Consider the following 27,168-nt stretch of genomic DNA (forward strand, 5'->3'; position numbering starts at 1 on the left):
AACGCTCCCACTCGCACTTTATTAAGTACGGGAGGACAGGTCACAACAGGGGCGGGGGTGGTGGGGAAGGCCCAGCCCCCACCCACCATCACTGGCACACAGTAATAAATAAATAGCCGGGAGGGGGCAGGGGAGAGAGGTGGTACTGCAAACACTGACCTCAAGAAGGGACACAAAAGCCCCTATTCCGAGCTGCGGCCATCAACACTGGACAGGTGCCATGACCAGGAAAGGGCGGGTCTCGGCCACAGAAGCCCCAGAGCATCAGTCTTTGTGGAGGAGGGGTGTCTTCAGGACGTGGACCACTCTTATTTACTGACTGAAACCTGGACCCCTGGCTGGTCCTGTCAGACCCAGATTATCAAGGGGCCACTGTCTCGCAGCCTTCTGGATTGTTCTGTTGAGGATCTAAAAGACCACTCACTGGATCACTATTATTTGGGGTCCCAATGGGTCCGCCCAGGGACCTAGGACGTGCGAGGGTCACTGTCACTTAGGCTTCAGATTGGTCCACTTGGGCTCCAGGACATGAAAGGGTCACGTTACTTAAGAGCCTAAATTGGTACCCTACAGGACCCAACATCAACGAGTCACTATCACTTCGCCTTTGGATTGGTCCACTCAGGACAATAAGGGTTGTCCCAGACCTAGACCTCTGGTTGACAAGGACCCAAGGCCAGGACCTGAGGGGCGGGGAGCGCTCTAGAAGCCCCCGGGAAGTGGGAGGAGACTAAATGCTCAGGGCTGGAGGAAATCTTCAGGGGGCACCAGAGCCCAGATTTCAAGGAGGGGAGGTGACAGGGCAGGAAATAAGGCCACCTGGCTGGATCAGGCCAAGATGAACCCATAGGGGACCAGCTTCTGGGACAGCAAAGAGTGCCCAGCCACTGCTGGGAGGGGACTGCAAGGGCTCTCAAACCTTCCCTGGGTCCCAGGCCCACCCTGGTGCAGAACTGGGTGAAGGAGCCGGTGGTGCCTGACATGGCTTGTGACCCATCGCCTCCACCTACAGGATCAGGGAGTGGGGAGAGGTGGGCCTGTGGCTGCAGGTGCAGTGGGCTCAGTCCTCCAACCCCTCCATCAAGTCTGCGATGCTCTCCACATAGTAATGGGGCACGAGGTCTTGCTGGCCGGCCGCCAGGTAGGCCTGGGCCTCTTCTAGGCGGGAGACTCCTGTGAGCGTGAGCACGGTGGTCATGCCGCAGCGGTGGCCGAAGAGGATGTCGGTCTCCAGGCGGTCACCCACCATGAGCGTGCGTGCGGGGTCCATGCTGAAGTTCTCCGTGATGCACTCGAACATGTAGGGGCTGGGCTTGCCCACCACCAGGGCCTGGCGTCCCGAGGCCGTCTCCACCGCAGCAGCCAGGCTCCCGGTGCCTGTAGGGAGATGGAGACGCAGTCAGCCGGAGAGCAGCAGGGGCAGCATCAGGCCCTGAAACTGAAGTCCAGGGAGGCAGATTGGCACCAGGGCAAAATCAGCTGCAGACATGAGCCAGAGAGCCCACTTCCAAGTCTTAATATAGTGGCTAAGGGTAGAGGCAGCAGCCAGATGCCTGTGTCTGGACTCCATCTCCACCTTTCTGGGCAGGCTAGTTCAATGCTCCGTGCCTCAGTTTCCCCATCTCTAACACGGCGATGTCCATGGCACTTATCTCATTCGGGTATTTGAGGACGGGTGGAGCTACTGCAGGTCAACAGGGCCTGGCTCGGTCAGTCCTGCCTGAGACTCTCGAGTTCACTCTACAGCTGTGGGCCTTTAGGCAAACCACTCAACCACCCACAGAGTTTCTCTGGACTCCTGTGAAAGCGGAATCCAAGGAGCCCCCAAAGGGGCACTGGGCATCACAGGGGCAAGTGCTTTGTAAATGGAACAGCACTGAAACAGCAGTTGTGGTTCCTGCTGCAAAATTCATGCGCCCGGCGTCAGAAACTGGCAGGGCCCCTCTGGAACACAGCAGGGCACAGAAATATTTGCACCTCTGACCCAGTCCGCCTCCCCTCGGGACAGTGATCACAAGAAGAGAATTCCAACTGGAGACAAAAAGCTGCAGGCTAGAAGATGTCTGGGGCCGAAGTAACTAATTTTCTTTCTTTCTTTTTTTTTCAGTAACTAATAAGCCAAACTGTGGAACACGCCCAAGCGTCAGACAATGGGAGGACTGTTGAGGACTAAAAGCAGTTCTGTCTCCCAGCCCAGTACCATCCTGCCTCACACTGTAAGTCCACTGTGCCTGCCTCACAGACGTGTCTTTGTGCCAGAACATTCTGCCTTCACGATAATGTCCCTGAACACATGATGATGATAATCACCATTTACTAAGCACATTCTAAACTGCCTGGCCTGTGCTGGGTGTTTATGGAAGCCCATTTTAGAGATAAGAACGCCAGCCGGGCGCGGTGGCTCAAGCCTGTAATTCCCAGCACTTTGGGAGGCCGAGGTGGGTGGATCACAAGGTCAAGAGATCGAGACCAACCTTGGTCAACAAGGTGAAACCCCGTCTCTACTAAAAATACAAAAAATTAGCTGGGCATGGTGGTGCGTGCCTGTAATCCCAGCTACTCGGGAGGCTGAGACAGGAGAATTGCCTGAACCCAGGAGGCGGAGGTTGCGGTGAGCCGAGATCGCGCCATTGCACTCCAGCCTGGGTAACAAGAGCAAAATTCCGTCTAAAAAAAAAAAAAAAAAAAAAAAAGAACGCCAAGGCTCAGGGACATTAAGTAAACTGCCTAGGGTTGCACAGCTTCCTAAGTGGTAGCAAAAAGATTTGCATTCAGGTGGGTCCAACCCAGCTCTGACCTGCGGGTAAGACTGTTTCGTTGCAGGACTTCTGTGAGTTGGCTGTCAAAGAAAGGTACTATTAAAAGTCAACTTCTGGCTGGGTACAGTGGCCCATGCCTGTAATCCCAACACTTTAGGAAGCACAAGTAGGAAGACTGCTTGAGCCCAGTTCAAGCAATTCAGGTTTCAAGACCAGCCTGGGCAACATAGAAAGACTCCATCTCTACTTAAATAAATATACATATACATATATATATATATATATATATATATATATATATATATATATTTTAAGTTGGTGGGGTGCAGTGGCTCACACCTGTAGTCCCAGCACTTTGGGAGGCTGAGGTGGGCAGACCAGCCTGACCAGCATGGTGAAACCCCATCTCTACTAAAAATACAAAATTAGCTGGGTGTGGTGGCACATGCTTGTAATCCCAGCTACTCCAAAGGCTGAGACAGGAGAATTGCTTGAACCTGGAAGGTGGAGGTTGCAGTGAGCTGTAACTGTGCCATGGTACTCCAGCCTGGGCCACACGAGTGAAACTCTGACTCAATAAAAACAAAAAATTAAAAAAAAAAAAAAGGGCTGGGGGGGTGGTAAAAAAAAAGTCAACGTACAAACTTACAAGTAAATGATAATGTTTATTTTTAATATTTATTTATTTATTTAGAGACGGAGTCTCGCTCTGTCACCCTGGCTAGAGCACAATGGAGCGATCTTGGCTCACTGCAATCTCCGCCTCCTGAGTTCAAGTGATTCTCTTGCTTCAGCATCCCAAGTAGCTGGGATTACCGGTACCTGCCACCATACCCGGTTAATTTTTGTATTTTTAGTACAGATGGAGTTTCAGCATGTTGGCCAGGCTAGTCTCGAACTCCTGATCTCAAGTGATCCTCCCGCCTCAGCCTCCCAAATGGCTGGGATTACAGGCATGAGCCACCGTGCGTGGCCTAAATGATAATGTTTAAAACTCCTAAGGTATTAAGTCCTCAACTCATCACTTTTTTTCTGTTTTTTTTTTTGAGACGGAGTTTCGCTCTTGTTCCCCAGGCTGGAGTGCAATGGCGCGATCTCGGCTCACCGCAACCTCCGCCTCCTGGGTTCAGGCAATTCTCCTGCCTCAGCCTCCTGAGTAGCTGGGATTACAGGCACGCGCCACCATGCCCAGCTGATTTTTTGTATTTTTAGTAGAGACGGGGTTTCACCATGTTGACCAGGATGGTCTCGATCTCTCGACCTCGTGATCCACCTGCCTCGGCCTCCCAAAGTGCTGGGATTACAGGCTTGAGCCACCGCGCCCGGCATCACTTCTTAATTACTGATCCACACTAGACTCTGCCCTCTGCTCCTGAGGTTCTACCATTCCTTGCGATGGTAAAAATCTCATGTGAAGGTGTGTGCTAATGCACATCTCTTGCAACCCCACGCTCAGGGACCGATTTCATGTTGGTAGCTCAAGATCGGCCATACTGAGAATATTTACAGCACAGAAGCCAGCAAATGGTATAATCAAGGCTTTCCCTGCTATTGAACATTTCTCTGTGCACCACGGGCATGACCCCAAATGCTCCAGGCCTCCTATCTCCCTTCCCACAGCCAAACTGCCCTCGGTTAAGCCAAAGGCAAAGACAGGGAAGGGATGGGGAAGGGGAACAAAGGGGAAAACACGTGGGGAGAGCAAGAATCCTCAGCCCTGCTGCCCCCAGCTGAGGAGGAGGAACTTCCCAGAGTCATAGGGTCAAGGCCAAGGTGGGCCAGAACTCATGCTTTCAGGCTGGCCCATGGCAACACCCCTGGGAGTTCTCCCTGCATCTCACATCTTGTGACCTGCCTGGCTTTTTGTTTTGTTTTTTAAGATGGGAGTTTTTTTGCAATAGCGAGATCTCGGCTCACTGCAACCTGTACCTCGTGGGTTCAAGTGGTTCTCCTGCCTCAGCCTCCCAAGTAGCTGGGATTGCAGGCATGCACCACCGCGCCCGGCTAATTTTATATTTTTAGGAGAGACAGGATTTCGCCATGTTAGGCAGGCTGGTCTTGAACTCCTTACTTCAGGAGATCCACCAGACTCGGCCTCCCAAAGTGCCAGGATTACAGGTGTGAGCCAATACACCCAGCCAGTGACCTGCCTGTTTTAAGAACTTGGTAGGGAATAAAAATTGGCTGGGTGTGGTGGTGTGCGCCTGTAATTCCAGCTACTTAGGCAGCTGAGGCAGGACACTCGCTTGAACCCAGGAGGCAGAGGTTGCAGTGAGCTGAGATAGAGATCACACCATTGTACTCCAGCCTGGGCAACAGTCTCAAAACAACAACAACAGAAACCTGCCGGGCGTAATCCCAGCACTTTGGAAGGGCAAGGCGGATGGATCACGAGGTCAGGAGATCAAGAACACCCTGGCTAACACGGTGAAACTAAAAATACAAAAAAATTAGCCGGGCATGGTGGCATGCGCCTATAGTCCCAGCTACTTAGGAGACTGAGGCAGGAGAATCACTTGAACCCTGGAGGCGGATGAAGGTTGCAGTAAGCTGAGATCGTGCCACTGCACTCCAGCCTGGCCGACAGAGAGAGACTCCGTCTTCAAAAAAAAAAAAAAAAAAAAAAAAAGGCTGGACGCGGTGGCTCACGCCTGTAATCCCAGCACTTTGGGAGGCCAAGGCAGGTGGATCACGAGGTCAAGAGATCGAGACCATCCTGGTCAACATGGTGAAACCCCGTCTCTACTAAAAATAAAAAAAATTAGCTGGGCATGGTGGCGCGTGCCTGTAATCCCAGCCACTGAGGAGGCTGAGGCAGGAGAAGTGCTTGAACCCAGGAGGCGGAGGTTGCGGTTAGCCGAGATCGCGCCATTTGCACTCCAGCCTGGGTAACAAGAGTGAAACTCCGTCTCAAAAAAAAAAAAAAAAAAAATCCTGAGATGTTTAATCGGTGTTAGAAGAAAAAAGAAAAATAAAAAAGAGAGAGAGAGAGAATAAAAGCTACGTGCTTCTCTGGTGAGCGATTCCTTCTGGGATGGAAAGGGCTTCCACTGAGTCATCCCAAAACGTTCTTCTGAGCTCAAGAATGGCCCCAACTCTGTCCTTCCCTACCAGGAGGCAGCTGATCACCTTTGGGCCCTGTGTCCCACTTCCTTCATTCAGCTAGTATTTACTAAGGTCCAATTACATGCAGATTCGGGTTAGAGCAGTCAACACTACAAAGACCCCTGACCCCAGGGGAGCGAGCCTCCCAGCAGGGGCGTCTGGGAACATCACAGGTCACCATCATCCCACTCCCCTCCACTCTGTAGTGCTGCCCGGCTGGCTGCACGCCATGCTGACGATATATTCCTAAGGCAGCAGGCTTTTCTATTTGTCAGCTCAAGTGGCTGCCATGACAAGATAAACACACGACTGAGAAGGTCCCTTGGGGGGATCGGGGGTGGGATATTTGCATTATTTCAGAGATATGCATAATGGAGGCTTAGGAATATTTTCACACCACACCGTTTCAAAGACGCATCAAGTTGTGCACAAACAAGACTGCAGCGCTGTATCTGTTAAGCCTCTGCCTCCCCCTCCAGGCTATAGGAGTGACGGCAGCCTGGGTGGGTGGGCACAGCCGGGTGGCTACTGAGACCGCAGGGGTCTGGATTCCACAGAGGCCGGAAAGGCAGGCAGGAGCAGGGTCCGGTTTCTCCCTAGCTCCCTGACAACCAGCCTTCCAGAGCCCTGCCCTGGGGAACCTGTTAACCCAACAGCCTTCACCTGAGCCTTAAGGCCTCCAGGGAAAAACTTTTCAGAGCCATGGCCTAGGGTAGGCAAGAGGTGCTGCAGCTGAGAGCCCTGACCAAAGAACCCTCAACACAGATTTATGGGGAAACTGAGGCTGAGGTGAGACCACATACCAGGAAGTGTGCAGCACAGCCAGGAGACTACAGAATCCCTCTCTGCCACACTGTAACACTGGGTTTACATCTCCTGGCATATTATCACTCTGCCTTGCATCATGCCTCCTCCAGGAAGTCTTCCCATATACCCTTGGCTCTAGGCCCTCCTCACCACCCCACCATAATCCTGACGGTCCGGGTCAGGGGCCAGCAAGCAGAGAGGGAGTGACAGAGATGTGTCCACGCCCCCAGTCTACTGACTGGGTTATTAACCTGTCCACACACACGCTGACCACTACCAATAGCCTCTGCTGCCACCTGCCCTTGTCTAACTGGAACCCTTCACAATACAATAGAGGGGCCTCCTTTTGCTTCTGCCTCCCCTGCAGGACTGAATTTGCAAGATGACAGCAGTAAAGTGTCCTGGACCGGGAGGTTGGTGTCACAAAGGCCAAACTCAGGTTCCCACACTCTATCACTCTACCAGGGAGTTGCTGACAGAATTCTGCCCCACCCATCATAGGGGTGATGTTGGAGGGGAAGCCTGGGAGGACTATTTCCATGTGTCAGAGCTAAAACACCAATTCCCAGAGGCAGGATGGAGGCAGGTATGTGGAGACACAGGAGTGGAGAGGCTCGCTATATATGTTCTTGAGCAGCTCACTTCCTTTCTTTCTTTTTTTTTTTTTTGAGACGGAGTTTCGCTCTTGTTACCCAGGCTGGAGTGCAATGGCGCGATCTCGGCTCACCGCAACCTCCGCCTCCTGGGTTCAGGCAATTCTCCTGCCTCAGCCTCCTGAGTAGCTGGGATTACAGGCACGCGCCACCATGCCCAGCTAATTTTTTTGTATTTTTAGTAGAGACGGGGTTTCACCATGTTGACCAGGATGGTCTCGATCTCTTGACCTCGTGATCCACCCGCCTCGGCCTCCCAAAGTGCTGGGATTACAGGCTTGAGCCACCGCGCCCGGCCTTCCTCTTTTGTTTTTTTTTTTTTAAGACGGAGTTCTTGTTGCCCAGGCTGGAGTGTTGTGGTGAGATCTCGGCTCATTGGAACCTCTTCCAAGCGATTCTCCTGCCTCACATTCCGAGTAGCTGGGATTACAGGCATGTGCCATGATGCCCAGCTAAATTTTATATTTTTAGTAGAGACAGGGTTTTGCCATGTTGGACAGGCTGGTCTCAAACTCCTGACCTCAGGTGATCTGCCTGCATCGGCCTCCCCAAATGCTGGGATTACAGGCATGAGCCACCACAGCCCGCTTTTCCTCTTCTTTTAGAGATGAGGTCTCATATGTTGCCCGTGCTGAAGTACAGTGGCTTTTCACAGATGCAATGATAGCACGCTACAGCCTTGACCTCCTGAGCGCCAGTGATCCTCCAGCCTCAGCCTCTTGAGTACTGGAACTACAGACCGTTGCCACTGCACCCGGCTGCCTCAGTTGCTTTAATTGAGAAAGCGGACAATAACTCCCATCTCCAGAGTAATTTGGAAATCAAAGAACACACACCAAGCGGTTTCATTAAGCTCTCTGTACCATGGGGAACTCTGGCTACAACTTACATCATCTGAACACCTACTACGTGCCAAGTACTCACCCTGATCATCGCCACCTGAATGAAACTGGCACAGTGGGCACTGCCATTTTTCACCCAGAGATGCTTGGAGGTTACGTAACTGAACATGATTACACAGCTGTGGAGCTGAAGATGGACCTGGAACTGAGATCGAACTTCATCGCCTTTGCTCCCCACACACCTGCCTACACCCTGCCTCTGGGAATGGTGTTTCAGCCTTCACACAGGGGACAATCCTCCCAGGCTCCATCTCCAACCCCACCCCGATGGTGGGTGGGGCAGAATTCCGCCCAACTCCCTGAGCTACGGTGGGTCTCAGTTTCCTCATCTGTCCAACAGAGACCCCACTGCGGCCCCTCACAGGATGGCAGATACAGGAATTACCCCCCCCCCGCCACACACACACACCAAAGCACCCTGGGCCTCCCTCGCACTCTCCGGTTCCCCACCTGCCACCTGGAGACGCTCCTTTCCCATCCCTCACTCCCAGGCGGGGAGACGAATGCGCAGGTGGTCCCATCTGTTTCCCCGCCAACCCCGTGCTCACCAGGGGTCCGGCTGCCGTCGCTCAGCGGGTGCCATGGGTCACGGTCGGTGGCCACGAGCAGGCAGTCGGGGTCGCGCAGGTGCGCGCACGCCTCGCTCAGCTTGGCGAAGGAGAAGTGCTCGTCGTAGCCCACGAGCACGGCGCGCACGCGCGGGGCCTCGCCGTCCCCAGCGCCCAGGTCGTCGCCGGTGTCCCCGGCCAGGCGCAGCCCCGCAGCGCGCAGTTCGGCGCGCAGCCCTTCGCCACCCAGCACGAACACGGCGCCCGGCGCGTCCGGAGGCCCAGGCAGGCGCTGCCGCAGCAGGCGCGCAGCGCACAGCGCGGAGCTGAAGAGCTGCTCGGCGCGCAGCCCCCCGAAGCCAAGGCGCGCGAAGCGCAGGGCCAGCTCGGGCCGCGCGCGCCGGCTGTTGTTGCTCACGAACAGCGCCGCCTTGCCGGCCCGCGCCAGCCGTTCCAGCAGCTCTGGGGCGCCCGGCACGGCGCGCTCACCGTTCCACAGCACCCCGTCACAGTCGAACAGGACCCCCTGCGCCCGGCCTAGCACGTCGCGCAAGGCCGCGCCGCGCAGCCTCTCGCAGCGCGCCATGCAGCCAGCTGGCCGCCAGCCTCCCGCGCGGCGCGCTCTCCGCGGGCACGGCGCGCTCGTCCTGGCACGTTCCCCTCAGCAGCCAATCGGCGCGCCGGAAGGACCTGGGGGGCGGGGCGACGGCCTGGCCTGCGGCCAATGGGGGCGGGAGTCTGGGAGAGGAGCGAGGCCGCGAGCTAACGGAACTTGGAGAAAGGGGCGGACTCTTGGCCACCACCGGGGGTAAGGGACCAATGAAGTGCTAGCTTGATCTTTCTCCCCGCCCCTGACTTTGCTGAGCCAGTCGCCGCCGAGTTTCAACATCGATTACTGCCTCATAGGGGGTGGGAGACGGACGCTCTTCTTAACCAATGAGAATCTACAAACAGAAAACGCGAGGCGAAAGGCTTCGCGCTCTCCAGCCAATCAGAAGCTTAGGAGAGCTGGTTGCTAGGAGAAAAACAGATGCCAAATAAACGGTCTTTGGGTCAATTTTCATTGTCCTCTGAATCGTGGACGCTCCAGTTCTGAGCGAAGTCCCAAGAAACGTGTGGGTATGATAAGGTAGGAGGCACATGGTGTCTTCTTGGGCGCTGGGACCCTTGGTCTAGACCAGTGGTTCCTCACACTGCATTACAGTCCCCTGGGAACTTATTTTCAGGTATCATTTACACACAGTAAAATGCATAGATCTGAAATGTACAGTTCAATGTCTTTTGACAAATGCTTTTAAAATCACCGATGTGTAGCAGGACAGATTCTCATGTAATTGTTCTGGGTGAGGACTGGGCATTTTTTGGTTGGTTGGTTGAATTATAGGGGTTCTCCTGTGAGGCTAGCTAGCGTAGGGAAGCGCTGGACTAGAGGCAGGGAGGCTGTTACCTGAGCACGCCTCGGGAGGGCCGGAGCCAGAGTGGCCGGGGTTGATTGCCCAGGATGGTGATGGGGCGACCCAGGCTGGCTGGGGTCCCATTTTAGGGAGTGGGGGGGCTTGTGATCTGGAGGCAACCGCAGGTCTTGGGGCCTTTGAGGAGCCACTGGTCTGCGGTGTGGGGATGAATGAATTGTGAGCCGTGGTGTCACAGTTTTGAAGTTGTCTGCCAACTTCAGAGGAGGCTGTGACCCCAAGGAGCACTGGAGCTCTAAAGATTTGGGAAAAATCGTACCTTGTAACCCAGCGTTTGAGGCTTAACTACCTCCTATTCCCCAATGCCCCCAGCCTTTTTGCTCCTGGCCTTTGGATAGGTAGTCTTCTTGGCCCGAACGTTCCTTTTTCCTTTAAAAATTTCACCTTCAGGTCAGTTCCTGAAAGACTTCCCTTAAATATCACCTCCTTCAAGAAGCCTTCCTTAACCACCCACCCCATACACACGAGTCTAGGTTATATGGCCAACCCCTCACTTGGCTAATATGGGCTCCCAGTGCAATGACACTTGATTTTTTTTTTTGAGATGGAGTTTTGCTTTTGTTGCCCAGGCTGGAGTGCAATGGCGCGATCTCAGCTCACCACAACCTCCACCTCCTGGGTTCAGGCAATTCTCCTGCCTCAGCCTCCTGAGTAGCTGGGATTACAGGCACACACCACCATGCCCAGCTGATTTTTTGTATTTTTAGTAGAGACGGGGTTTCACCGTGTTGACCAGGATGGTCTCCATCTCTTGACCTCGTGATCCACCCGCCTCAGCCTCCCAAAGTGCTGGGATTACAGGTGTGAGCCACCACACCCGGCCAAGACAGGGTCTTACATTGTCACCCAGGCTGGAGTGGAGTGACATGATCACTGCTCACTGCAGCCTCAAAACTCCTGGGCTCAAGCGATCGTCCTGCCTCAGCCCCTTCCTAGTTGCTGGGATTATAGGCACATGCCACTACACCCAGTTAATTTTATGAAAAAAAATTGTTTTTTTAGAGACAGGGGTCTCACTGTGTTGCCCAGGCTGGTGTAGAACTCCTGGACTCAAGCAATTTTCTTACCTTGGCCTTCCAAAGTGTTGGGATTACAGGCGTGAGCCACTGTGCCTGACCAGACACTTGATTCTAATTGTCACTCCTGCCTGTCTGTTCAGGAACTCCTTGGGTGCAGAGTTAAGTCTGGGAGCTAGCTCAGGGCCTGGCACAGACATTTAGGGAAAGTTTGAGGACAGATCCATCCCTGCTCCTTGGGGAGCCTTCCCAGCCTCCTCCCGGAAGGAGAGTGAGGGGTCCGGGAAACAGTGGGAACGGTAGGCACTTCTGTGGGCCAGGGGTGGTGCTTCGGTTTTCACAGGAGAGCAGTGCTTCTGTGGTGGGAATTTGGGATATTCCCAAATGAGGAAAAGGGATACCAGGAAGTTAAGTCAATTGCTCAGAATGTGAGGGACGAGCCAGGCTTTCAAGTCAGAGCTAGGTCCCGATCCCAGGCCCCTGCTGACCGCCGTGGGACCTTGGCGCGTCACTTCTGCCTGAGCCTTGGTGTCCTCACTGGAGACAGGTAACAGTGTTTACTGTACTAGGAGATCAGGTGGAAATCATCCACAGAAAAGCAGCGTGTAGCGCAGAGAAAGCTCTAAAAATGTTTGCTGTGATCTCATTTCAGACAGGGAAGAAAGGAGGCAAAGAATATGTAATTTTCCCCCTTTATAAAATTGGCTTCTTTATTTCGAGGACAGAAAGGAAAGCTATCATTTGGGCAGCTGTTCCGGTTTTGTCCAAAATAATTTATTTACCAGCCTTACAAAAAAATCTGTTGGCAAAGAATAAAAGTCCTGGAGGAGCCGGCAAGCCTCTCCTTCCTCCCGGTGGCTCCCCTAGGATCTGCCGGAGAGTGGAGAGTCCGGTTCGGGCCCCCAAGCCCAGGGTGGATGAGGAAAAGGTCAGGAAGCGGACTGTCCTGAGCCCTCCTGGCCATGGGGGCCGGCCCAATGGGCACAAAGGCACTTGCGGACAAAGGCTGGAGCCCCACACCCCTTGGGAGGCGTGAGAGATGTTTTGGGAGGGCCAGGTAGGGAGGGAGGGGATGCTGACGGTGGCTCAGGGGGAAACTGGCCACTCAGTTGGTCTCTGAGGCAAGACTCCTGGGGCGGGGCTGAGGGGGGATAACTGGGGGAGTGTGGACCCCACCCACAGCCTCAGGGGCTCCTCCCTCTGCTGTGGGAGCCCCCAAGTCTGCCTGTGCTGGGGTGGTCAGAGAGGCTGGGCTGGGGGAGGCTGGACCCGGGGAGGCTGAGCCGGGGGAGGCTGGTGAACGCCGGCTTTGGCGCCGGGCAGGCTGAGGAGGGGTGGGGGGCAACGGCGGTGGCACTGTGGGGGCCCGGAGGCTGCTGCCAACCAGACGTCGGGGCAGGGCTTGGGGGGTCCCAGGGCTTCCAGAGCCAGAGGGCAGGGGTGGAGCTGGAGGGGAGGAGCGGGTGCCGGAGACCTGGGGGGGTGGCATGGTGGGCCGGGCCGGTGCTGGGCGCTTGGCTGTGGAGAAAGGAAAGGGGGAGGGAGGTTGAGCGTCCAGGTGGCCTGTGGTGACGCCACCAAGCTCTGTGCCCCTCACAACCTTTGCATCGCCGTTCCCCCGGCCGGGAACACTGTTTCCGAGGCTGGCTCCTTATCTAGACCTCTCCTTATGCCCGTCGCCCCCTCGGAGGCCCCCCCGAGCACCCTAGCTACAGCAGCACCCCATGCCCACCCCAGCTGCTCCATCACATTTTCCAGTTTCATTTTCTATTTCTTTTTTTTTTTTTTTTTTGAGACGGAGTTTCGCTCTTGTTACCCAGGCTGGAGTGCAATGGCGCGATCTCAGCTCACCGCAACCTCCGCCTCCTGGGTTCAGGCAATTCTCCTGCCTCGGCCTCCTGAGTAGCTGGGATTACAGGCACGTGCCACCATGCCCAGCTAATTTTTTGTATTTTTAGTAGAGACGGGGTTTCACCATGTTGACCAGGATGGTCTCGATCTCTTGACCTCGTGATCCACCCGCCTCAGCCTCCCAAAGTGCTGGGATTACAGGCTTGAGCCACCGCGCCCGGCTCCAGTTTCATTTTCTTTGCGAGACTTTTTGTCCTCTGAAATTATCTTGTCCATTTAATTTTTATTTATTTTTTGGAAATGGAGACTCACTCTGTCACCCAGGCTGGAGTGCAGTGGCGCCATCTCGGCTCACTGTACCCTCCGCCTCCCAGGTTCAAGCAATTCTCCTGCCTCAGCCTCTTGAGTAGCTGGGGCTACAGGCATGTGCCACCACGCCCAGCTAATTTTTGTATTTTTAGTAGACACGTGGCTTCACTCCAGTGCCCCAGCGCTCACGCCGGCTCCCCTTTAGTGGGCACTTGCTATGTGCCAGGACCAGGCACTTTCTGTAGCACCACTGAAGGCTCCATGCAGCCCCATAAGATGAGTGCAGTTATTGTCCCATTACACAGAGGAGGAAGGTGAGGCTCAGACAGGTGAACTCACCTGCCCAAAGTCAAAGAGCTCAAATTTAAACTCAACTGGGGCTTTTTAATCACCTCGATTCCTGCCTCCCTGGCTGCCTAAAGAGGTCGGAGGACCTGGGACTGCCTGTCCCCTCTCCCTACCCACCCTCTGTCCCCTCCCACAGCCAACTCACTCCTCCGAGCCACGTCCTCCACTGGGGCAGCTGTCTCCGGGGGGCTCCTGGTGACCTTGGGGGAGGCTGGTCTGGGCGGCACCTCAGACTCTGTCCTGCAGAGGGAAGGACAGCATGGGGCAGACTTGGCCACCTCCCAGAAGCCTCATGGAATCCTGGTGAGGCTCCAGCTGCCAGGTGGAGTCTGGGTCCTCCCAGCACCCACCCTCTGCCACCTTGTGGCTGCTCCTGGGATCTGTCCCCAGGCCCCACACTCCTGCCAGAAGACGCTTCTGGCATTGGTTAGGGGTCTGTGTCCACTGAGCTCCCTGCTGCTCTGTGACCCTGTGATGGAGTCCATGTTCCTCCAGGGACTAGGAGGGAGCCCCACCTGCCTGGGTGGTAGGGCCAGGATGGGAGGTAGGACACAGGCCCTGACCTCTGCCTCAGCTCAGGGCCTCCACCTGCTTTTTCTGGGGGGGATGGAGTCTTGTACTGTCATCCAGGCTGGAGTGCAATGGCACAATCCTGGCTCACTGCAATCTCCGCCTCCCAGGTTCATGTGATTCTCCTGCCTCAGCCTCCCAAGTAGCTGGGATTATAGGTGTGCACCACCACCCCTGGCTATTTTTTGGTATTTTTAGTAGACACAAGGTTTCACTATGTTGGCCAGACTAGTCTGGAACTCCTGACCTCCTGATCTGCCCGCCTTGGGCTCCCAACGTGCTGGGATTACAGGCGTGAGCCACTGTGGCCGGCCAGTTGTTTTTTTGAGACAATTCTTGCTGTTGCCCAGGCTGGAGTGCAGTGGCATGAACCCACCCTCTCCAAGCTGGGAGATCTGGTCTTTGGGATGAAAATACTAATCAGGCGGGTGTGGTGGCCCACGCCTATAATCCCAGCACTTTGGGAGGCCAAGGTGGGTGGATCACCTGAGGTCAGGCATTCAAGACTAGCCTGGCCAACATGGTAAAACCCCGCCTCTACTAAAAATAAAAAAACTTAGCCAGGCATGCTGGCAGGTACCTGTAATGCCAGCTACTAAAGAGGCTGGGGCAGGAGAATTGCTTGAACCCGGGAGGTGGAGGTTGCAGTGAGCCTAGATTGTGCCACTGTACTCCAGCCCGAGCCACAGAGTAAGACCTTGTCTCAAAAAAAAAAAAAAAAAAAAAGACTAATCATTACATTTCAAAAATTCAGCTTCTGGTTCTGAGACATGGTGCCTCAGGCAGGCTGTCTGTGGGACTACCACAGGAGCCAGCCATTCATACTGCTCAGACCTCACCTTTCCTTGGTAGCCGCTGAGGCCAAGGCTGGGGCTGGACCCAGAGCTGGAGCCGGAGCCAGGGTGGTGGCTGAGGTGGGCACAGTGGTGGGCAGAAGCTCATCAGAGGTCAGCCTGTCACTGACTGTGTCCTGGAGGGTGACGGCTGAGAAGAGGCCTGACACGTTGAAGTTGATGTCTGGGGACAGGAGCAGATGGCTCTGAGAGACTGCGCCAGGCTCTGCCTCCACTGGCTGGGCCGTTTTTCCTTCCCCTGAACCCATCTGGACCATGGTCAGCTTCCCGGCTCCCATGCAGCCCCATCACAACCCCACAAAGCAGGCAGACCTTCTCCATTGTAGAAATGAGAAACTGAGGCTCAGAGAGGAGACGCAACTTCCTCCCAGCCTCAGGGTGAGTTTGTGGGGCTGCTGGGGAGGGAGCAGGGCAGAGGGAGGGCACCCAGCAGGGCATCCGCACAGACGGGAGCTTCACCTCCAGGGAAGAGGGTGTCTGCGCTCTGGATCAGCGCCTCGACCACGCCCACCACCTGGATGGAAGACACGGAGGCTGCATCCAGCTGGGCCTGGTCCCTGGGACAAAGAGATACATCCATTTAGCGAAGCATTTGTGACCCCAGCTCTCTGTCTGGCCCTGTGCTGGGCACTGGAGACATGAGGACCCATCATGTTAAGTCCTTGTCCTCAAAAAGCCCACAAACCACCAGTGTCACGCACATGCCAGATGTCCCCCTTCCTTCCCCCTGACAGACATGACTCATTAATCGAGGACCCCTCTTCCTCATGGTTGTGATCTAGGCTGCCTCCACCAAGCAAATGCGATCAGCATGTGGAAGGACATCTCCGTGGCCAGGTAAATAACGAAGACGCCTCGCAGAGCACTACCCTTTGCACTTGAATTTTATTATTTCTTTTTCTTTCATTTTTGAGACAGAGTCTTGCTCTGTTGCCCACGCTGGAGTGCAGTGGTGTGATCCTGGCTCACTGCAATCTCTGCCTCCCGGGTTCAAGCGATTCTCCTGCCTCAGCCTCCCAAGTAGCTGGGATTACAAGCGCTTGCCACCATGCCTCGCTAATTTTTTGTATTTTTAGTAGAGATGGGGTTTCACAGTGTTGGCCAGGTTGGTATTGAACTCCCGACCTCGGGTGATCGACCTGCCTTGGCCTCCCAAAGTGCTGGGATTACAGGCATGAGCCACTGCACCTAGCCTATTCATTTTTAGAGACAGGGTCTCCTTCTGTCACCCAGGCTGGAGTGCAGTGGCACCATCATGGGTCACTGCAGCCTTGACTCCCTGGGATCAAGCTGTCCTCCCACCTCAGCCTTCTCAGTAGCTGGGACTTGAGGTACAGGTGACCATGACTGGCTAATCTTTTTAATTTTTTTTATAGAGACAGGGTCTCATTAAGTTGCCCAGGCTGGCTTCAAACTTCTGGGCTCAAGTGATCTTCCCACCTTGGCCTCCCAAAGTGCTAGGCTGACAGGCATAAGCCACTGTACTTGGCTTACACTTTATAGTTCATAAAACATTTCCCAGCCGAGTGCGGTGGCTCACACCTGTAATCCCAGCACTTTGGGAGGCCAAGGCAGGCAGATATCACCTGAGGTCGGGAGTTTAAGACCAGCCTGACCAACATGGAGAAACCCCGTCTTTACTAAAAACATAAAATTAGCCAGCCAAGGCCGGGCGCGGTGGCTCAAGCCTGTAATCCCAGCACTTTGGGAGGCCGAGGTGGGTGGATCACAGGGTCAAGAGAACGAGACCATCCTGGTCAACATGGTGAAACCCCGTCTCTACTAAAAATACAAAAAAGTAGCTGGGCATGGTGGCACATGCCTGTAATCCGAGCTACTCAGGAGGCTGAGGCAGGAGAATTGCCTGAACCCAGGAGGCGGAGGTTGCGGTGAGCTGAGATCGCACCATTGCACTCCAGCCTGGGTAACAAGAGCGAAACTCCGTCTCAAAAAAAAAAAAAAATTAGCCAGCCATGGTGGTGCATGCCTGTAACTCCAACTACTCGGAAGGCTGAGGCAGGAGAATCGCTTGAACCTGGGAGGCGGAGGTTGTGGTGAGCCGAGATCTCGTCACTACACTCCAGCCTGGGCAACAAGAGCAAAATTCCATCTCAAACACATAAACACACACACACACACACACACACACACACACACACCCCATTTCCCAATTCATCATCTCACCCAATTCCCAAAGCAAAAGCCCTCAAAGTTTGTATAACATCCCCCTAATTTACAGGTGAGGAAACGGAGGTTCTGAGGGTGACTTCCTCAGGCCCATCTCTGGAAGGTGGAGGTGTGGAGCTATTCATAGAACCCGATCTCCCAGCTCCCACTGCCCAGAATCCCACTGCCCAGAATCCTATCTCCATAGCCCTGTGGCCCGCATGGCCCTTCAGCCTGTTGCTCCAGGCAGCCTCAGAAATGAGCTGCTCAACCCACTCGACAGTGGGGACATCAAGACCCAGGGGAAAAATGGGCAAAAAGATGGCTGGGGTGGGATCTGCCTTTCGCCTGCCGCCTCCCGCAACCCGAGGCCCCTCACCCTTCTTTCTCAGGTGGCCACAGCAGGTTGGGTCCCAGGACGATGGCGATGTTGCTGGGTGTCATCTTGTTCACCTCCTGCTCCTCAGCCAGCCGTGCCAGGAACTTCATCAAGTACCTAAGGGTGGAGGGGGGCTTGGGCCAGGGCAGAATGCACCCGGCCCTGCTAATTCTCCAGCCTACGGTTTCCAGAGTGTGTAAGACGATGCCCAGAATGGTCTAACATTGTCACAGTTAAATCAGCTCATCCACTGAGCGCCAAGCCTGTGGTGGGCACTGAGCCAAGTCTTTGCGGCCCAACTACAGGGTGGGGACTGTGACAATCTGCATTTTCCAGATGATGACACGGAGCTGCCTGCCCAGAGATGGCATGTGAAGCCAGGCAGTATGGTTTCAAAAGTTCAAGGTCTTATTTATTTCAATGCCTCGAATAAAAACATACAACTAATCCAGTTAGGCGCAGTGGCTCATGCCTTTAATTTGGCACTTTCAAAGGCCGAAGCAGGTAGATCATGAGGTCAGGAGTTTGAGACTAGCCTGGCCAACATAGTGAAACCACGTGTCCACTAAAAATAGAAAAATTAACTGCGTGTGGTGGTGGGCGCCTGTAGTACCAGCTACTTGGGAGGCTGAGGCACAAGAATTGCTTGAACCCGTGAGGTGGAGGTTGCAGTGAGCAGAGACTGAGTCATTGCATTCCAGCCTGGGTGACACAGTGAGACTCCGTCTCAAAAAAAAATATTAACAGGCATGAGCCACTCGGGCACAGTGGCACATGCCTGTAATCCCAGCATTTTGGGAGGCCAAGGCAGGTGGATCACCTGAGGTCAGGAGTTTGAGACCAGCCTGACCAACATGGTAAAACCCCGTCTCTACTAAAAATACAAAAATTAGCCAGGCATGGTGGCACGTGCCTGTAATCCCAACTACTTGGGAGGCTGAGGCAGAAGAATCGCTTGAACCTAGAAGGCGAAGGTTACAGTGAGTGAGATCATTACACTGCACTCCAGCTTAGGTGACAGTGAGATCCTGTCTCAAAAAAAAAAATTAAAGGTTGGGAGCAGTGGCTCACGCCTGTAATCCCAGCACTTTGGGAGGCCGAGGCGGGCGGATCACAAGGTCAAGAGATCGAGGCCATCCTGGCCAACATGGTGAAACCCCATCTCTATATTTTAATATTAAAAATACATATATAGGCCAGGCGCAGTGGCTCATGTCTGTAATCCTAGCACTCTGGGAGGCCGAGGTGGGCGGATCACCTGAGGTCGGGAGTTCAAGACCAGCCTGACCAACATGGTGAAAGCCCGTCTTTAAAAAAAAAAATTGGGCCGGGCGCGGTGGCTCCAGCCTGTAATCCCAGCACTTTGGGAGGCCGAGGCGGGTGGATCACAAGGTCGAGAGATCGAGACCATCCTGGTCAACGTGGTGAAACCCCGTCTCTACTAAAAATACAAAAAATTAGCTGGGCATGGTGGTGCGTGCCTGTAATCCCAGCTACTCGGGAGGCTGAGGCAGGAGAATTGCCTGAGCCCAGGAGGCGGAGGTTGCGGTGAGCCGAGATCGTGCCATTGCACTCCAGCCTGGGTAACAAGAGCGAAACTCCGTCTCAAAAAAAAAAAAAAAATTTAAAAAATTAAAAAAATATATATATATACCCATATATATGTATATATAAAAAATATATATGACTAATTCATCAAAGCTGCATTTTCAGAAATATTTCTTAGGATACAGCGGCAGGGCCAGGCTTAAGCCCAGGCCCCTGACCCAGGCTGGGCTGTGGCTCTGTGGCAGGTTGGGGAGGTGGGCTCGGGCTCACCTGAGGTTGCTGAGGTTCTCGGGGGGCAGGTGGCTGCACACTTCTTGGAGAGCCTGCAGCCGGGCCCCTGGCTCCTTCAGGCTGATGGGGGAGTGGAGAGAGCTGGTCAGCCGATGCAGGCCACACCTTTGTATCCTCCTCCCCCGCCACCCCAACATCCTCACCTGGCTGCTCTCATCCAGTCGTCATAGAGGTCGAAGGTCATCAAGGGCTCTGGCAGCTCCCGAAGGTAGGACTTGAGGGCGCCTGAAGCAGGAGCAGGGGAGGGTCACAGGCAGTCCGTACCCCACTCTCCCGCTCTCCCTGCAGAAGGAACCTCTGGCTCTTGTTCACACTAACACGTCTAGGTCTGATAGTTTCTTTGGGCTCCAAGCCCTTTTAAGAAATTGAAGGCTAGCGATCTTGTCCCCTGAAAAATGGACAAACATTTTGCGGGGTGGCTCACGATGGACCCTAAGTGTCCTCAGTCTCCTCAACAGAATATCAAGTCTTAAAGCCAGGCTATCTTGGGATCATTCAAGCAGCGGCACCCCTTCGCCCCAGCCTCCTGCCCAGGGCTCCCGGGATGAGGCACCTGCCACGGCGTGCGGGTCAGAGCAGAACTCCTCCAGGCTGTGAGGGTCCGAGGCCATCGTCTGCTTGAGGCGTTTCAGCACAGAGGCCCCAGCAGCCAGACGGAAGAGCCCCTGGGTTGGAGAGGGAGCAGGCGGGGGTCACAGAGGGGTGGGCAGGGCAGGACAGCCTGGCTCCCCTGTAGCTGGGCTGTGCCAGTGGCCCTCGTGGGGCCTGTGTTCCCACTGGTCTGGCCAGCAAAATGGGTACCACAGTGTCCATGGACTTCAACTCTCGAGGTCTAGAATTCTGAGCAAAGGGTGGGGCTGGGAAGTCTGGGAGGAGCTGGGAAAAGTCCTGGGGAAATCGGAGCCCAGTTAGAAGTGGAAGGGAGGTCACGCACGGTGGCTCACGCCTGTAATCCCAGCACTTTGAGAAGCCCAGGCAGGCAGATCACCTGAGGCCAGGAGTCTGAGACCAGCCTGGCCAACACGGTGAAATCCCATCTCTACTAAAAATACAAAAAAATTAGCTGGGCATGGGGGCGAGCACCTGTAATCTTAGCTAACGGGGATGCTGAGGCAGGAAAATCGCTTGAACCTGGGAGGTGGAGGTTGCAGTGAGCCAGGATTGCGCCACTGCACTACAGCCTGGGTGACAGAGCCAGATCCTGTCTCAAAAACAAACAAACAGACAAACAAAAGGGCTGGGCGCATGGCTCATGCCTGTAATCCCAACATTTTGGGAGGTCAAGGCGGGCAGATCACCTGAGGTTAGGAGTTCAAGACCAGTCTGGCTAACATATAGTGAAATCTCATCTCTACTAAAAAATAAAAACTTAGCTGGGCCTGGTGGCAGGGGCCTGTAGTCCCAGCTACTCAAGAAGCGGAGGCAGGAGAATTGCTTGAACCCAGGAGGCAGAGGTTGCAGTGAGCCAAGATTACGCCACTGCACTCCAGCCTGGGTGACAGAGCAAGACTCCATCTCTCTCTTAAAGAGATAGACGTGTAAGGGAGAAAGGAGGCCCCAGGGGGATTGCTGGGCAGCTCAAGCCTGTTTTGGGGTATCTGCCACCTCTACGGTATAGCTTCAGGACAGGGGACAATGTATTCACAGCAGATCCAGACCCAGCCACTGTGGGCAGTGGAGCATCTGGTTTCAGAAGCACCTTCTCTCATGACTCTGGGCATGGCTACCTTTCCACCTGTCTCCCTCTTGTGAAATGGAGCCAATAAGGGCTTCCTCCAAGTGTTACTGTGATAAGCAAATGAAGCAAGGCTTTTAGCACAGGGCCTGGTGCACGTGAGCATCGACACACAGGAGGAAGTGTGGATGCTGCAGGAGGCAGCCGTGCCTTCTTCCAGGGACCTGGGCTCAAATGCGGGAATCACAGGCACCGGGGCAGGGCAGCATGTGGGGGGTTTGGGACAGAATGAGGGCCCCAGTGTTGCTTCCCCACCTGTCCCAAGGGGCCCCACCTCTTCCTTCATGCCCTCAGAGAGCAGCATCATGACGCAGGCCTCGATGGGCAGGGCAATCTCCCGGCCCAGCTCTCGAAGGTGGGTTGCCAGCGACACCCCATACACCCTGGAGAAGGGGGCTGTCATCGAGGGGCAGTGGTCTGCAGGGATGAGACAGATCAGCGGCCCAGGGCCTTCCCACCCCGGGCAGTCAGGCAGGGCACCCCCAATGTCTTCAAGGTGGTACCACCTGCTACTGACTGTCCAGGCACACATCTGAAATCATCCATCACATCTGTGGACTTGGCCTGCCTCCACTGCCTCTGCCCTAGGCCTGACAGGCCTGGCTCTAGTCCTGTCCCCTTCATTCCACCCTCCACAGGGCACCCAGAGCAGCCTCTCCATCACAGACCAAATCCAGCTCTTGGAACCCATCCATAGCTCCCTGGTGCCTTTCAGACGAAGTGCCAGCTTCTCAATAAGCCCCGGGCAGGGCGGGGCCAGGGATGTGGCATCACCAGGGCTATGTCCCCACCTGCTTGGCCATGGTTCTCCCTCAGCTCAGCCAGGGCTGTGTCCAGTGAGCTCAGTGACCTGCGATGGTAATCGGCCTGAATCTCCAGGAGCTGTGGGGACGAAGGGACACCCTGAGTGGCAATGAGGGAAGCCGAGCCTTCCCCAGGGTCCTTGAGAGCAGGCGTCCTTTCCACCGTCTCACAGGGTCCCAATGGCCCCTAGCTCTGGCATTCAGCCCCCGAGTTCTGGATGGCGGGGGCCCCATCTTGGACTCACGTGAATGAAGTAGTTAGCATAGGAGTCCTCCTTGGTAACAAAGTGGTACAGGTCAGCCAAGTACTCGTCCTTGGGGACACAGAGAGGAGAGTTTATATCGAGTGAGGCTAGGGGGGGTCTAGAGGGGAAGCGGAGGCTTCCAGGCCACACAACTGCAGGTGGAAGGTCCCAGCCAGGCTCCTCTCTCTGCCGAGTTTGGTGCTTGGGGCCAGCCCATGGGAACCCCCTCAAACTCTTCTGGCTTCTCAGCCCCCTCTCTGTGTGCCCATTGCCTTAGCACAGTGGCCTGTTACTCCCCATCCAGCCATTCGTTCACTCACTCACTCACTCAGCAAACACATGGCGACTCAGGGAACAGACCAAGTCTCCGCCTCCCCGTGTTATGCTAGAGTGCAGACAGAAAAGGCTACCCGGGAATGACAGAGCTCTGCTGCCTCCTGGCCACGTGGCCGAGGCAAATCATGTCACCTCTCTGATCTTCAGCTTCCTGGCCTGTGAGATGGGGCCGGCACCCACCCCTGCCAGCCCTGCACATCCAGGGAACCCACGTGGCCCTCACCCTGCACTGCTCCACCTTCCTCTTCAGCTCCTCCTCCTCCTCCTTCAGCGTCTCCACCTTGTTGGCCATGGTCAGGTGGCTGTGACTACCCGGGCCACCTCCCAGGCCTTGACCGCTGCCTGAATTCTTGGCTGCCTGACTGAGCCTGGGGATGATCCCAAGGTGAGCTGTCACCTGCCCTGTTGCATGTCCAGAGCCAAGTGTGCCCTCCATAGAGCAGACCACAAGGGATTCTAGGATTTAGAAGCTGCAAATCTGAGAGCTCCACTGGCCCGGGCCTCTGCCCAGCCTGGGCCATGAGTGCTCTGGGTCGCCCCCTGGTGGCGAGTTTGGTGATCACAGACACCCAGCAGAGTGGAGAATGGGGGAGCCACATCAGCATCTTGCAGGACTGTTTATGGCCATCTGAGGCTTTGGGGTGACCCCAGCACCAGCTGTGAGATGCAGGGTTACACCCCCACAGATACCCTCACCGCCTGTGTTCCTAGGGACCAGGCATGCACAAGCACATACAATGTACTCAGCGGACCCCCTGGCATCCTGGTGCCGCCATCCCTGTGGGCTGACCCAGAGATGAGTCCCCTGAGTGGCTAGGGCTCCCACCTGCTCTTGAGCGTGTTCCAGTCGGATACGAGCTTCTGGAGGCTTTTCTTGTGCTTGAGGATGGCTGGCAGCTCCTCCTGGGGACAGGCATGGCAGGGGAGTCAGCGTGGTGGAGTGGAGGGAGCCGGAAGCTGGGGAAGCTGGGGGCTGGGAGCAGGGCACAGGCTCACCTCACTCAGCCTGCTGAGCGGCTGCAGGACGTCCCTCTCCAGGGTCATCTCAAACTCGGCCAGGATGCGGGCCAGCTGGTTCTGGATGGCACAGCTCATTTCCAAGGCTTTCCTGTGGACACAGTGGCCCATGGGCCCAGGCTCCCGCCGCCCTCACCTCCACTGCAAACTCTTGCCTCTCCTCCCTCACTTCTGGCCCCTCCTAGATACTCTCCCAGGCCTGGCCACCTTCACTGACCTGGGCACTGTCCCCAGCCTGGTCATTCTTCTGATGTGGATGCCCTCACCACCTGCACCCTCTCCTAGCCGAGATTGCATCTTGGTATCCCCAGGTGAGGGCTGGGCCCCGTCTGTGCTCACCCCATGCTGGAATCGGGGTCCAGCTCCTTGAAGCTCTCCGCCATTGTGGTAGACAGAGCCATGAGGGGAAGCTTCTTCTGCAGGGAGGGCGGGGCCATCGGTGAATGTCCATGCCTCCCTCCACCCTGCCTGAGCACCAGGCCAGCCCCTTGGGGCAGGGGAGGAGGGAACCCAGGAGGGCCATAGTCACAGATAGAGTGGAAATGAGATGACAAGGCATGGTGGGGGTGACTTTCCCTGAGACCATGTACACAGCCCCTACCCATCTGGGGGCTCCTTTGCCTCTTTCCAGAAGCCACTTGACCACGTCCCAGTGGAGACTGGGAAAGTAAGATACAGGGAGAGCAGGGAGCTTGCCCCAGGTCACACGGGCGGAGGGAGAACGGGAGGGGAGCTGGCCTGGGCGTGGGGGCTCTTTCCCCTGTCCCAGGACCTATGCGGCTGACCTGCTGAATTCAAACTCTCTATGCCTCCCCATTTCCTTGCCTTGGCCACACTGAATTGTCAACTGGTTCCAAAACATGCCCGCCCCCCACTCCCACTCCATCTGGAGAACACCAGCTCTGGGATCAGAGACCAGGGTTCAAACCTCAGTTCTGCCACTTACTAGCTATGTGACCTTAGGCAAGTGACTTTACCTGTAAGCCTCCAATTCCTGATCTATAAAACAGTGCCTTCCCCTAGGATGTTACCCGTGTTCCCTGAGACAATGTGCTAACATGTCAGCACAGGCTGGCAGTCATCAGCCACCTCTTGATTAATATATGAGTATCCCACAAAAGCCAGCTCAATTGCCACCTCCTTCAGGAAGCCCTCAGAGGCTGCCCAATGGAGAGCCTGCTCTGCGTGCTGACTGGACAGAAGTTCAGGGGCTGTCAGAGGCCTGGCCTTGGCTTACGTGGACTGGGCACAGGGAAGTGGGGTAGACGTGAAGAGAAAGGTACAGGGCCATTGGAGTGCAGTGCCAGAGGTGCCTTGGAACAGAGCAGCCTCCATGCCCTTGTGCCAGATACTCAGACTGGCAAGGAAAGCCCAGCCCCAGCCTTGCTTCCCCATTGGACAGGCCCCTCCTTCCTGGGACCCCCGCTCACCACCCGCTTGTCCATGTCTGCCCCGCTCTGGCCCTGCAGACAGGCCTGCAGGCGCTTGTGGACGTTGTGGGCTGCTCGCTTGGCTGGCTCCAGCCGCTGTTCCACCTGGGAAGGAGGTGTGATTAAGGATCAAGAGAGGCTGTCTCCCACTGAGCAGGAAAAACTCTCCTGTCCCCTGGGGACCCCATGGCCAACAGCTTAAGGAATGACTCAACGGGGCCCCTACCTGGTGTCCCCGCCCCAGCCCTCTGCTCCGGCAGCCTGCACAGGCCTGCCCTCCCATCCGCCGGGCCCGGGCACGTACCTGCAGCAGGTCCTCGCCCAGGAACTCAGCGGTCTCCGGGGTGCTGCGGGAGCGGGGAGAGCGCTTCTGCTGAGCCTGCCTGGGTTAGGATGCCCCCTGCTCCCCCAACCCCCGCAGCAGGCCACCTGGACCCCAGTCCTTCCAATGTCCCTCCCAGGTGCGGCCCGCCCTGGGTGGCCCAGTTGCTTCATCCCAGTCGGAGCACATTCCATGGGGGTGGGAATAGGATACTTGGGTTTTTCCTCCTCCACCCAAGGCCCCGTCCTGAGAGCGGGCGGGCAGACAAAACTGCAGAGGAGGCTGGGAGACCCGCCCAGGGCTCAGCTTTGGGACACAGAAGCCTCTCTTCTGCTCACCCCCAAATCGTCAGCCCACCCCGGGAAGAGGAGGATTAGCTGGCCCCAAGAACGGGAAGTCGGGGAGCTCAGACTCGTGGGCACAGTCAGTCACACAGCACTCTGGACTACGGCCGTGGGCAGGGGTGCACGGGGTCTTGGCCTCCCCACCTGGGGACACACGGGGCATGCCGAGGCCCACGGCAAGATGGCCTGACTGCCCAGGCTACATAGGGATCTGGGCCAGTGTGAGACTAGAACCAGGTCTCTGGACACTCAGCCCCCTCCCCGGGGCCCAGAGAATGGGGAACTCCTGAGGCTGGGGGAAGAGGAGCAGAGAAGACAGGCCCTCAGAGGCTCCCCAAACTTCCGGCCCCCGGGCCACCAGCTCAAAGGCTGGGTGGGGGTGGGAGTTGGGAGACCTGGGGACGTTTCCACCTGAGTCTGGGAAAAGCAGAAACGAGACAGAGAAGCAGGAGGCCCCAGGACTGGGGGGAGGGGAAGGGACGCGGCAGGCCGCGGGCCAGGACCCCACTCCTTCCCCCACCCCTGGTCTGCGGCCCCAATCGACCCTCCTCCCTCCCGAGCCCAGCAAGCAGAGATGGTGAACTGGCCCATTGTCCAGAGGGGACAAGTGAGGCCAGGAGGACCATCCACTCAGAGACTCATGGAGGGAGGCAGAGAAGTCCCAGCGTCCTAGGGCAGAGCGCATTCTTCCGCCTGAAGCCCCCATCCAATCCGATAAAGGGGGTGGGCACCCCTCCCCCCAGAGGCCACCCCTGCTCCTCCAGCTCTGCCCGAGACGGGGACGCCGTTCGGAAGGGAGGAAGAGAAGGCGGGACTCTGGCCGCTCACGGGGGGCTGCCCAGCTGTCCCCAGCCTCCCCCACCCCCGTCTCCCCCCACCCTTTTACGCCCCCTCAGGTCCTGCGGGGTAAGAGTGGGGGCTGGAAGGGGTGACACTCACCGTCCCAAGCTGCCCGTCTGGGCCAGCTGCCGCATGCGGTGCAGCTGCCTCTTCATCATCTTGGGGGCGGGCTGGGGGCCGCGGGGTCACGGCGGGGGGTCGCAGGCCCGGGCAGCCCCCGGCCCAGCCTGCCTCTCCCGCGCCGCGGCTCTCGCCCCGGATGGGTGGGCGGCGCTCTCGCTTCCTGGGCCGCCGCGCGGATCTCGCTGGCGGCCGGCTCTCTCCTCCCCCGCTCACGACTCCGCCCCCGGCCCCCAGGTCACTCCTCTCTCCAAGTTGGTTTCCGCGCTCTCCCCCGGCTTCCGGGCCCCCGGCGACCCCCGGCCGGGCCCCCGCCGCGGACTGTCCGCCGGCCGCGGGCAGTCCACAGGTGGCGCCCGGCTCCTCCTCCCCGCGGTGCCCCGCCCCGCCGCGGTGGC

The 27,168-nt window shown here is 56.3% G+C and overlaps 1 protein-coding gene across 3 annotated transcripts; it reads right to left on the reverse strand.

Annotated features, from left to right (window-relative positions):
• PDXP (pyridoxal phosphatase) lies at window positions 1-27,137 on the reverse strand. 3 transcript variants are annotated; one of them, XM_074390917.1, is made up of 18 exons: window positions 26,750-27,135; window positions 25,449-25,491; window positions 25,145-25,249; window positions 24,054-24,130; window positions 23,694-23,805; window positions 23,524-23,600; window positions 22,921-23,065; window positions 22,362-22,430; window positions 22,105-22,195; window positions 21,588-21,730; window positions 20,132-20,243; window positions 19,722-19,803; window positions 19,558-19,638; window positions 17,740-17,856; window positions 15,654-15,751; window positions 15,180-15,357; window positions 13,916-14,010; window positions 1-1,377 (listed from the first exon to the last, which is right to left on the reverse strand). In XM_074390917.1, exons 1-18 carry the CDS (start codon window positions 26,806-26,808, stop codon window positions 1,061-1,063), a joined length of 2,001 nt encoding a protein of 666 aa, XP_074247018.1. In that variant the 5' UTR covers window positions 26,809-27,135; the 3' UTR covers window positions 1-1,060. The 3 variants fall into 3 exon arrangements, with proteins under 3 accessions (XP_074247018.1, XP_003932931.1, XP_003932930.3); XM_003932881.4 differs by lacking the exon at window positions 1-1,377 and adding an exon at window positions 12,021-12,780 and having other exon boundaries at window positions 26,750-27,137; XM_003932882.4 differs by lacking the exons at window positions 13,916-14,010; window positions 15,180-15,357; window positions 15,654-15,751; ... (12 more) ...; window positions 25,449-25,491; window positions 26,750-27,135 and adding an exon at window positions 8,775-9,420.
• Window positions 27,138-27,168: the final 31 nt, after the last annotated feature.

This window comes from Saimiri boliviensis, chromosome 21, assembly GCF_048565385.1.
Source record: "Saimiri boliviensis isolate mSaiBol1 chromosome 21, mSaiBol1.pri, whole genome shotgun sequence".
In the NCBI taxonomy this organism is placed as follows: Eukaryota; Metazoa; Chordata; class Mammalia; order Primates; family Cebidae; genus Saimiri; species Saimiri boliviensis.